Source organism: Branchiostoma floridae, chromosome 10 (assembly GCF_000003815.2).
Source record: "Branchiostoma floridae strain S238N-H82 chromosome 10, Bfl_VNyyK, whole genome shotgun sequence".
Classification (NCBI taxonomy): Eukaryota; Metazoa; Chordata; class Leptocardii; order Amphioxiformes; family Branchiostomatidae; genus Branchiostoma; species Branchiostoma floridae.
Window position 1 is genome coordinate 21,069,194 of NC_049988.1, and position 11,780 is coordinate 21,080,973.

The 11,780-nt window shown below is 46.1% G+C and overlaps 1 protein-coding gene across 1 annotated transcript in view; it reads left to right on the plus strand.

The window, feature by feature from the left end:
* LOC118425098 (adenylate cyclase type 5-like) overlaps positions 1 to 11,241 on the plus strand; it is a 55,217-nt gene extending 43,976 nt beyond the window's left edge. The window contains exons 13-24 of the mRNA XM_035833917.1: positions 154 to 162; positions 639 to 736; positions 1,305 to 1,389; positions 1,923 to 2,039; positions 3,156 to 3,335; positions 3,945 to 4,120; positions 4,809 to 4,941; positions 5,645 to 5,776; positions 6,618 to 6,749; positions 7,489 to 7,693; positions 9,784 to 9,908; positions 10,219 to 11,241. Coding sequence (XP_035689810.1) covers positions 154 to 162; positions 639 to 736; positions 1,305 to 1,389; positions 1,923 to 2,039; positions 3,156 to 3,335; positions 3,945 to 4,120; positions 4,809 to 4,941; positions 5,645 to 5,776; positions 6,618 to 6,749; positions 7,489 to 7,693; positions 9,784 to 9,908; positions 10,219 to 10,383 — 1,557 coding nt within the window. The 3' untranslated portion in view covers positions 10,384 to 11,241. The remainder of the gene's footprint in view (positions 1 to 153; positions 163 to 638; positions 737 to 1,304; positions 1,390 to 1,922; positions 2,040 to 3,155; positions 3,336 to 3,944; positions 4,121 to 4,808; positions 4,942 to 5,644; positions 5,777 to 6,617; positions 6,750 to 7,488; positions 7,694 to 9,783; positions 9,909 to 10,218) is intronic.
* The last annotated feature ends 539 nt before the right edge of the window (positions 11,242 to 11,780 follow it).

An 11,780-nucleotide genomic window follows, 5' to 3' on the forward strand; every position in this document is an offset into this window, starting at 1 on the left:
GCTGTTTACAATACATGATGGTTCAAGACGTACATGATAGTGAAAGTTGTTTATTGTTGTTGTTTACAGTACATGATGGTTCGTGACCACATGTTCAAGTCGTACATGATAGTGAAAGTTGTTTATTGTTGTTGTTGTTGTTGTTGTTTACAGTACATGATGGTTCGTGACCACATGTTCAAGTCGTACATGATAGTGAAAGTTGTTTACTGTTGTTGTTGTTGTTGTTGCTGTTTACAGTACATGATGGTTCAAGACGTACATGATAGTGAAAGTTGTTTATTGTTGTTGTTTACAGTACATGATGGTTCGTGACCACATGTTCAAGTCGTACATGATAGTGAAAGTTGTTTATTGTTGTTGTTTATTGTTTATTGTTTACAGTACATGATGGTTCGTGACCACATGTTCAAGTCGTACATGATAGTGAAAGTTGTTTACTGTTGTTGTTGTTGTTTACAGTACATGATGGTTCGTGACCACATGTTCAAGTCATACATGATAGTGAAAGTTGTTTATTGTTGTTTATTATTGTTGTTGTTTATTGTTGTTGTTTACAGTACATGATGGTTCGTGACCACATGTTCAAGTTGTTCATGATAGTGAAAGTTGTTTACTGATGTTGTTGTTGTTTACAGTACATGATGGTTCGTGACCACATGTTCAAGTCGTACATGGGCTGCGCCTTCACCATGTTCCTCTTCATCTGCTTCACACAACTCATCATCATCCCGCAGTGAGTACACCCCTGTTCTGCTGTGGGATCTCCCAAATGCACCAGTACTAAACATGGACTGTTCCATTAGGTTTGATATAATGGGGGTGATTATTAATTTGCAATTGTCAGAAAAAATTTTAGGTGTACCCTTTATTTGCAGTGGCATCACCCTAATGAACCAGTGTTCAACATGGACTGTACGATCAAGTTTAAGAGTCGGGGGTGATAGATCTTCTGCAATGGTTGAACAAATTTTAAGTAAACCCCTGCTTTGTCGTGGCATCGCCCTGCAGAGCCAGTACATAATGTGGACTGTGCCATTCAACTTAAGATAATGGGGGTCAATGGTTTTCTGCAATTGTTGAACAAATTTCAATGTATCAATGGACACCCCTACCCTGCATTAGTATTACCTTGGCTAAGAACTGAACCAGAAGTAAACATTGTACCTTCTGTAAGTGGGGAAACAAATTTCAGTGTTTCAGTACAATCTGTTTTAATCATCACAAGTGTGCTGTCCTATTAATATTGTTTCTCAAAATTGTATTACAACAAGTCTGACCAGTTTTTGCTGTTGCCCTGACAGCTCATTCCTGATGCTGACCGTGTTCCTGGGCGGGTTTGTCCTTGTGCTGTCCCTGCTGTTCCTGGCTGTCAGCGAGAGCATCAGGGTGAGTCACATAGGAACAGCTGACTAAACTGGTAGCAGTAGAGGACAGTAGTAACTTTAACTGTACAGCAAGGTACATCACAGCACAGTATTGCTGTCTTGCTGTCCCTGCTATTCCTGGCTGTCAGTGAGAGTGTGAGTCACATGTAAACAGCTAACTAAACTGGTACAGTACAGAACAGGCAGCTAAACAACTGGGAACAGCACACTTGTGGTACTGCTGTACTGGTGCTGTTCCTGTTTCAGTACAGTAAGAAACAGCACTAGTGCTGTGTTATCTTATACCGCTGTCACTGCTGTTTCTGGCTGCCGGCTTGTCAGGTGAGTCAGACATGAGCAAATCTGTACAGCAAGTACCTGGCTTGTGGTAACAGGGAACTGTTGGAGATAACTGCTTGTGCTAGTTGGCTTTGAATAATGCTGTTGCCTTGGCAACTGTTTTACAAGGTTCCCAAATATCGATCCTTATCCACAAATGTTGCTAAAGCTTTCCTTTCTTCCTTTCTCTTTCTTTCCTTCCTTCCTTTTTCCCAGTTGCTGCCCCGTTGCCTGGTGAGACTGTCCTCCGTGATCGGGGAGAGCCGCATGAAGAGTAACCTGCTAGGCATTCTGACGGTCCTCATCATCTGGGCTGTGGCCTTCGTCACCATGGTAACAGCTTTCTGCTCTTCTTTCTGCTCTAAAACTGCATCTGATTTTGGAAAGTTGATTGAGTAACTGCTGTTTGGAATATCTTATTACCTGGATGTCTAACCTTCGTTGATATTGTAAACGTATGGCTGAAGCATTTTTTATAGAAAACCATAACTATTTAGGTCCTTAGTGATGCAACCTCCAAACATCTGTAGGCTGTTGACGTTCAGGAGATGTCACCATGGCAACCACATACTTCTGAGCTGTTACCATGGTAACCAGTGGTTGCCAGGCATCACCATAGTAACCAACACCCCAGTGCCCAGCAGTCATGGGAAAGGCAAGATTGAAGGCTATAGAATAGGGTGGTGTGGCTGGGTTGTGGGGAATCTGCACCTGAGGCCTATTTGCTATGATAGTTTCAAAACCCAATAAAACCCCATCCACACCCTCTTGAGGTGCAGCATTGACCCGGGTGTAGGTCATGGTGTATTGTTGTGCATTTCAGAACTGGCTCACTCACCCAACCACAGACTTCTCTCATTAATCACTGTAGAGTTTACTGTAGAATCACCACAGAGGTTATCTTTAAAGCTACATATTCATGCACAAAGAAGTTCCTTGCAGGAATAAGGTTGTCTGGGTTTGTTTTTGACCTGGTGTGTGAAACATGCTTGTTCATGACATTGCCTTTGCCCTTGCCCCATCTCCCCCCATGCAGTTCTGTAATCTTTTGACCTTGCCCCCCCCCTGCAATTCTGTGGCATCGTATCTGACCTTGCCCCCTGTAGTTCTTAAACATTTTGACCCTGCCCCCTCCAATTCTGTAACCTTTTGACCTTGCCCCTCCCCTGCAGTTCTGTAACCTTTTGACCTTGACCCCTCCCCTCAGTTCTGTAACCTTTTGACCTTGACCCCTTCCCTACAGTTCTGTAACCTTTTGACCTTGACCTCCCCTGCAATTCTGTAACCTTTTGACCTTGACCCTCCCCTGCAATTCTGTAACCTTTTGACCTTGACCCTCCCCTGCAGTTCTGTAACATTTTGACCTTGACCCCTCCCCTACAGTTCTGTAACCTTTTGACCTTGACCCCTTGCCTACAGTTCTGTAACCTTTTGACCTTGCCCCTGCAGTTCTCCTGTGACCTTGAGGACGTGCAGGAGTGCGTTGCGCAGAAGCTGAACCTGTCGGCTGCTGAGATGAACATCTCTCTGCTCCGCGGGGAGGGGCTCGACCTTGGGCAGGAGGAGTTCCACCGCAACTACTCCAGCAACTTCTGCAACGTCGGCCAGCAGGAGTGCCACTTCCCTGAGGTCAGCAGGTTCTCTCATTGGTTTTTCTACATTTCTGAGTCAGGAAAAGTGAGCTTTTTTTTTAGGAAGTTACCTTTTATCCACAATGTCATGTTTATCAGAATCCTTACATTTTTTGTGCATCTTGTAGTAAAAATTCAGTGCCCCTGTATCTAGGCATGCTCACTGATGTTTGTTTGTTTGTTTGTTTCAGTACTTCACCTTCAGCGTGCTTCTGGGCATGCTCACTGATGTTTGTTTGTTTGTTTGTTTCAGTACTTCACGTTCAGCGTGCTTCTGGGCATGCTCACTGATGTTTGTTTGTTTGTTTCAGTACTTCACGTTCAGCGTGCTTCTGGGCATGCTCACTGATGTTTGTTTGTTTGTTTCAGTACTTTACGTTCAGCGTGCTTCTGGGCATGCTCACTGATGTTTGTTGTTTGTTTCAGTACTTCACGTTCAGCGTGCTTCTGGGCATGCTCACTGATGTTTGTTTGTTTGTTTCAGTACTTCACGTTCAGCGTGCTTCTGGGCATGCTCACTGATGTTTGTTGTTTGTTTCAGTACTTCACGTTCAGCGTGCTTCTGGGCATGCTCACTGATGTTTGTTTGTTTGTTTGTTTGTTTCAGTACTTCACGTTCAGCGTGCTCCTGGGCATGCTCAGCTGCGCGGTGTTCCTTCAGATCTCCTCGATCGCGAAGCTCGCCATCCTGACGCTGATGGCGGCCGTCTACATCACGCTGGTCGAGGTTCTCGCGGTCAACCTGTTCGACAACCACGACCTGCTGCTGCAGGCGCACCACGGGTAGGTAGGGGGCGCTTGTTAGCTACTGCAGGCGCACCATGGGTCATTAGGGGGCGCTAGTTAGCACCTGCAGGCCCACCATGGGTCAGTAGGGGGTGCTATTTAGGGTTAACTGCTGTTGCAGGCTCACCACGGGTCAGTAGGGGGCGCTAGTTAGCTGCTGCAGGCTCATCACGGGTCAGTAGGGGGCGCTAGTTAGGGTTTACTGCTGTTGCAGGCTCACCACGGGTCAGTAGGGGGCGCTAGTTAGCTGCTGCAGGCTCACCATAGGTCAGTAGGGGGCGCTAGTTAGGGTTTACTGCTGTTGCAGGCTCATCACGGGTCAGTAGGGGGCGCTAGTTAGGGTTTACTGCAGCTGCAGGCTCACCACAGGTCAGTAGGGGGCGCTAGTTAGGGTTTACTGCAGCTGCAGGCTCACCACAGGTCAGTAGGGGGCGCTAGTTAGGGTTTACTGCAGCTGCAGGCTCACCACAGGTCAGTAGGGGGCGCTAGTTAGGGTTTACTGCTGCTGCAGGCTCACTATGGGTCAGAAGGGGGCGCTAGAGTTACTAATGGTGCAGGGTCACCACGGGTCAGTAGGGGGCACACGTAACAGTTGTTCTTTGAAGTTTGGTGTTGCTTGCTTGTTTACTCCCGAGTTTTGGGGAAGCCATGTCATGACCTCTGACCTTTTTTGTTCCATGAACAGTAACGAGGCGCCCTTGACAGTTGGTCTGAAGGTCGTGACCCCGGTGGTGATTGTGGTGTTCCTCATCGCGCTGGTTCTACACGCGCAGCAGGTGGAGTCCACCGCACGGCTCGACTTCCTCTGGAAACTACAGGTAAACAAACAAACAAACACACAAACATTAATATAGGGGTATCACACAGGAGTCCTCTGCACGGCTCGACTTCCTCTGGAAACTACAGGTACGTGACTAATCTGTAAACAAACAAACAAACAAGTAGGGGCATCGCACTGGAGCCCTCCCCCCCTCCCCCTTTGGTCAGCATTAAACCATGGTAAAATCCTAATTTATATTAGACCTACAGCTTCGGCTATGGCTAAATAGTCTTATACGAGAATGACAGTCCCTGCCACATAAGGCAGATCTGTAAGCTCAGGTCTGTTGTAGGGTTCTCACGATCCACCACTCTAATGCGCTGTGCATCAGTCCGAGTTCCTCTGATTTTAGCCCCTCAGGATATTGTGCATCTCCAGCTGGATCTGTCATTTGCAATGTCCTCCCAGTGCTCTATGTATCCCCCTGTCTAAGCCTGTTTTCTCCCCCTCTCTAGGCTAAAGAAGAGAAAGAGGAGATGGATAACCTGTAGCGTCCCCCGTCTAACCCCCCCCCCCCCCATTTTCCACCACCCCACCCCACCCCCCCTCCAGGCTACAGAGGAGAAAGAGTAGATGTGTAACCTATAGCGCCCCCCGTCTAACCCTGTTTTCCACCTTTCCAGGCTACAGAAGAGAAAGAGGAGATGGATAACCTGTAGCGCCCCCCGTCTAACCCCCCCTGTTTCCACCCCTCCCTCCAGGCTACAGAAGAGAAAGAGGAGATGGACAACTTGCGGACGTACAACAAGAAGCTGCTGAACAACATCCTCCCCGAGCACGTGGCGGACCACTTCCTGAAGCAGGACCGCCGCAACGAGGAGCTCTACCATCAGGTAAACAAACAAACAACAAACAAACAATATACCACCAGTCAAGTCCCGTCAGTGTTCATTGTGCTTGTTGAAAAGAGCCAGGGGAATTCCCCTGGTATAATGCACCTACAAATACTGTACGTAGCATCTGTATTCTCTGTCATGACCAGTGAAAGAACTGTTACAGCTCTTCATAGCTAAACTGGTTTAAGATCACTTTAATCCACATATGTTGGTTTATGTTGTATTTGGACAAACCGACACCCCTATGTTAAGTTGGTTCAGTCCTATAGTTGCGTCCAACTACTGACGCCTACAGTTCAGCCTTGTCAGAAACTTTTAGAGTAGTGGCGAGTGGGGGGTAGGTACGGGAGGGGGGTGTCCCCCCGTCCCGTAGGGGGGGCCTGGGGGGCCTCTCCCTGGGAAAATTTTTAAATTTAGAGCCCTAAATATGGTTTGGGGGTGTATTTTAGGTAACTTTTATTGTTATCTTTAAACTTTGAATTGACAAAAAAATCCTGAATTTCAAAAAAATTTGGCATAGGTTCCCTGCTATGACCCCTAACCGGGGGCCAACTATCAGAAAACTGCCAGAGGTTTATCAAAACAAATTGCTGGGGGATTTTGTAACGGGGAGCACTGGACTTAAACTTTTATTTTTTTAAATTCTACCCCAATGTAGCCGGCTGGAAAAATGTAAGTAGGCGGCTAAAATTGCCGCCTGCCGCCTTGTTTTGACAAGGCTGCAGTTCAGCCATGTTGGAATAAAGTCTCTTCAAGTTAGTTGCACTTGTGTCGCCCGTGACACGTCCCTTCAGCTGTCCTTCTACTAAACTAGCGTTACCTTACTTCCCCTTCCCAGAGCTGCGAGTGCGTGTCCGTCCTCTTCGCCTCCATCACGAACTTCTCCGAGTTTTACCAAGAGCTGGAGGGGAACAACGAGGGTGTCGAGTGCCTCAGGCTGCTCAACGAGATCATCGCAGACTTCGATGAGGTGAGTATGGGTAAGGGGGTGAAGTCTGCCATATCTGATTACCCTGGGCATTATGGGTAAGGGGGTGAAGTCTACCATCTCTGATTGACCTGGGCAGTATGGGTAAGGGGGTGAAGTCTGCTATTTCTGATTGACCTGGGCAGTATGGGTAAGGGGGTGAAGTCTGCCAACGAGGGTGTCGAGTGTCTCAGGCTGCTCAACGAGATCATCGCGGACTTCGATGAGGTCAGGAAAACATTCCTTAAATGTACCTCCCAGAAATGGTTTTGCCCATTTGGTGGAGAATGGGATATTGGAGTTTTCCATCTCTGATCACCTGTTATTTTAACTCATATAAAACATATCTGTTCTTACATTTTCAAGATCACAAAGAAGCAAAAAAAAATTCACGTAGTAATATGAGATTCTTGTGTATTGTAGATTCATTGTATGTACTGTAAATGTAAGTTTGCTGGGATTTAATTTTGTGATAGTGGGAAAAAAGACTTTTCGCTGTGGTTTTTAGTTCACTGTAGCACCATGCACTGTAGTCTCTTACTGCCGTGGAAAAACATTCGCGGTGGATTCAAGTTTGCGGTGAAGTGGCCACCACAAAAACAGTGAACATTAAGCCACCGCGAAAGTTTCTGCATTTACAGTATTTCATGTATTTCTTGTTACGACCTGTACTGAACCCAGTGGCATGTATGTACAATAAAGGTCTCCATTCATTCATTAATTCGTTATTCTCCTTTTCCAGATCCTGGGAGAGGAGCAGTTCAGCAGTCTGGAGAAGATCAAGACGATCGGCAGCACCTACATGGCGGCGAGCGGCCTGACGGAGAAAACCTGCGACCTCGACAGCAAGGCGCACGTTCTCGCGCTCTCCAACTTCGCCATGCGCCTCATGGACCAGATCCAGTACATCAACGAGCATTCCTTCAACAACTTCAAACTCAGAATAGGTACGGAATGGGTAACCTGTAGCGCCACCCGTCTAACCCTCTTCCTTCAACAACTTCAAACTCAGAATAGGTAACCTGTAGCGCCACCCGTCTAACTTGTTTCTTTCAACAACTTCAAACTCAGAATAGGTACCCTGTAGCGCCACCCGTCTAACTTGTTTCCTTCAACAACTTCAAACTCAGAATAGGTAACCCGTAGCGCCACCCGTCTTACCTGTTTCCTTCAACAACTTCAAACTCAGAATAGGTAACCTGTAGCGCCACCCGTCTAACCCGTTTCCTTCAACAACTTCAAACTCAGAATAGGTAACCTGTAGCGCCACCCGTCTAACCCGTTTCCTTCAACAACTTCAAACTCAGAATAGGTAACCTGTAGCGCCAACCGTCTAACTGGTTCCTTCAACAACTTCAAACTCAGAATAGGTACGGAATGGGTAACCTGTAGCGCCACCCGTCTAACCCATTTCCTTCAACAACTTCAAACTCAGAATAGGTAACCTGTAGCGCCACCCGTCTAACCCGTTTCCTTCAACAACTTCAAACTCAGAATAGGTAACCTGTAGCGCCACCCGTCTAACCCGTTTCCTTCAACAACTTCAAACTCAGAATAGGTAACCTGTAGCGCCACCCGTCTAACCCGTTTCCTTCAACAACTTCAAACTCAGAATAGGTAACCCGTAGCGCCACCCGTCTAACCCGTTTCCTTCAACAACTTCAAACTCAGAATAGGTAACCTGTAGCGCCACCCGTCTAACCCGTTTCCTTCAACAACTTCAAACTCAGAATAGGTAACCTGTAGCGCCACCCGTCTAACCTGTTTCCTTCAACAGCTTCAAACTCAGAATAGTCACGGAATTCCTTCAACAACTTCAAACTCAGAATAGGTACGGAATGGGTAACCCGTAGCGCCACCCGTCTAACCCGTTTCCTTCAACAACTTCAAACTCAGAATAGGTACGGAACGGATAACTTGTAGCGCCACCCGTCTAACGGAATTCCTTCAACAACTTCAAACTCAGAATAGGTACAGGATTCCTTCAACAACTTCAAACTCAGAATAGGTACGGAATTCCTTCAACAGCTTCAAACTAAGAATAGGTACGGAACGGATAACCCGTAGCGCCACCCGTCTAACCCATTTCCTTCAACAACTTCAAACTCAGAATAGGTACGGAATTCCTTCAACAACTTCAAACTCAGAATAGGTACGGAACAGATAACCTGTAGCGCCACCCGTCTAACCCGTTTCCTTCAACAACTTCAAACTCAGAATAGGAACAGAATTCCTTCAACAACTTCAAACTCAGAATAGGTACGGAATTCCTTCAACAGCTTCAAACTAAGAATAGGTACGGAACGGATAACCCGTAGCGCCACCCGTCTAACCCATTTCCTTCAACAACTTCAAACTCAGAATAGGTACGGAATTCCTTCAACAACTTCAAACTCAGAATAGGTACGGAACAGATAACCCGTAGCGCCACCCGTCTAACCCGTTTCCTTCAACAACTTCAAACTCAGAATAGGTATGGAATTCCTTCAACAACTTCAAACTCAGAATAGGTACAGAATGAGTAACCTGTAGCGCCACCCGTCTAACCCGTCTCCTTCAACAACTTCAAACTCAGAATAGGTACGGAATTCCTTCAACAACTTCAAACTCAGAATAGGTACGGAATGGGTAACCTGTAGCGCCACCCGTCTAACCCGTTTCCTTCAACAGCTTCAAACTCAGAATAGGTACAGAATTCCTTCAACAACTTCAAACTCAGAATAGGTACGGAACGGATAACTTGTAGCGCCACCCGTCTAACGGAATTCCTTCAACAACTTCAAGCTCAGAATAGGTACAGGATTCCTTCAACAACTTCAAACTCAGAATAGGTACAGAATTCCTTCAACAGCTTCAAACTCAGAGTAGGTACGGAACAGATAACCCGTAGCGCCACCCGTCTAACCCGTTTCCTTCAACAACTTCAAACTCAGAATAGGTTGCATGTTTTTGGCGACGCCCCCAGGAATAGGCATTAATGGGTTTCTATTTTTGGCGACACCCCCTGGACGGAGGCATTAACGAGTTTGTGTTGCAGGTCTGAACGTGGGCGTCTGTGTGGCTGGCGTGATCGGCGCCAGGAAGCCGCAGTACGACATTTGGGGGAACACGGTCAATGTGGCGAGTCGCATGGACAGCACAGGAGTCCCCAACAGAATACAGGTACGGTTTTTATTTTGACACTTCAGTTTATTTTTCAATACTTCATGTTATACTTGTATGTTGACTTATGTTTTTGATTGTTTTGTAATCTTAAGTTAAATGGACTCCAGGAAAAATAGATTTTGCAAGTATATTGTAAAGTCTAATGGAGATGCCCACGAGAACCTTAATAAATGAAACATTGACATTGACAAAAATAAACAAACTTGCACAGGTGTGCACTTTCACTTTTATAGGTACACACTTTCAGTTTCACAGGTAGGCACTTTCTTTTATGACTCTCAAAAAAAAATGTTGCTGTTTCTTCCAGGTTACTCAAGACGTGTACAAGATTCTCAGTGCCAAGGGTTACGAGTTGGAGTGCCGAGGGGTCATTAAGGTCAAGGGCAAGGGCGAGATGCTGACATACTTCCTGAACAAGGGACCAGCTGACCTTTCACCCTCCTCAGGTCGCAGCAGGGCCAACCCCAGCTAGGGGCAAAGGGCAAGGGTCAGCCAATAGGGCCAAAGGTCATGCTGAATCACCCTTAGGTTACTTGGTACATTTCACACCTGTATATTATACCTAATATGGTCAATATAACCTAATATGGTCATCTGACTACAATAGTCAGTGTTAGTGGTAGCATCAGATTTATTTATTCTCCGTGTTGATGTTTGTTTTATAGATTTCCGGAGGAATCTCTACGGAGGCTTGTAAAGCCTCGTCAGCACCAGGTCTAATTAAGCACTAACGATGTATTTATGTACAATAAGAGGCTAGTAGACCAACATGATTGTGTATTTATTATCCGCAATGTGCAGTCTTGTCTGTTGTAATCTCACAGCAAATTCCTTTGGGCGCCATGACAACCGGTAGTTTGAGTCACAACTCAGGCTGGAAAATGCTTGAATCTTATTGGCTGCTTACACACATGACATCATCGGAAGGGAACCAATCACAGAGCTCCTGCAGGTGGGGGCAGACTGAGGGCAGCTGTCGCCAAAGTTTTTTTTTTGTCATTCGCTAAAAGGTAGACATTTGGGAGATTCCTTTGTCCTCACCTGAAGGGCACCTGTACCTGCCAGGTGAGGTCACCAGGTGTGCTGTACTCACCTGTACCTGCCAGGTGAGGCCATCAGGTGTCCTGTCAGTGTGAACTCTGTAGTCGGTTCCCACAAAGCCATTTTCCCACCTGCTCAACCATAGACAGATTTTCCTTTGATAAGATCCATGCAAAAACTTCTGGGTCAAGGGTCACTGCTGGGTCAAGGTTCATGCTAAACTGAGATTACTGTGAGGCAGACCATGGTGGTCTGGTTGCCATGGTAACGTAGTCTGCATGTAAATATGTAAAAAATGGAGAAAAAGCTGCCGGATTTGTGCGTTTGTGTACGATGTATAGTTGTTGCGATGGTTCATGTTGCTTACATGTAACAAAGTTGTAGGTAGCAGATTATATGGATAATTATACCCAGAGGATATATGCACCACCAACAGTATATAAACAAGTCTGTTTTGTTGACTTGACTGATGCTGTGTGAAACTTTAAAGGGGACTCCATGAAAATCGTGAGAAACATGTCAGAGATCAGAAATAACCAGGAGGTAGCTACAGGAAAAGTACTTTGAGAAAGGAAGTTGCAAAGATGTTCCCAAACTATTTTACGATGCAACCCTACTTTTGAAATGGAATGAGCTATTAACCTTTACCCCCTACCTTGTGGTGTCAGGTTTCATGTCCCCTTGTACAGCCAATGAACAAGCCAGGATCCCAGCAGTGTGGTTTATATAGTTACATGCTGTACATACTAGTTTCTACAGCCTCCACCACGATGGGTCTTGTGCAGTGCGTACTCTACTACTTTGTGGAATTGTGCAATGTTGAGCCAG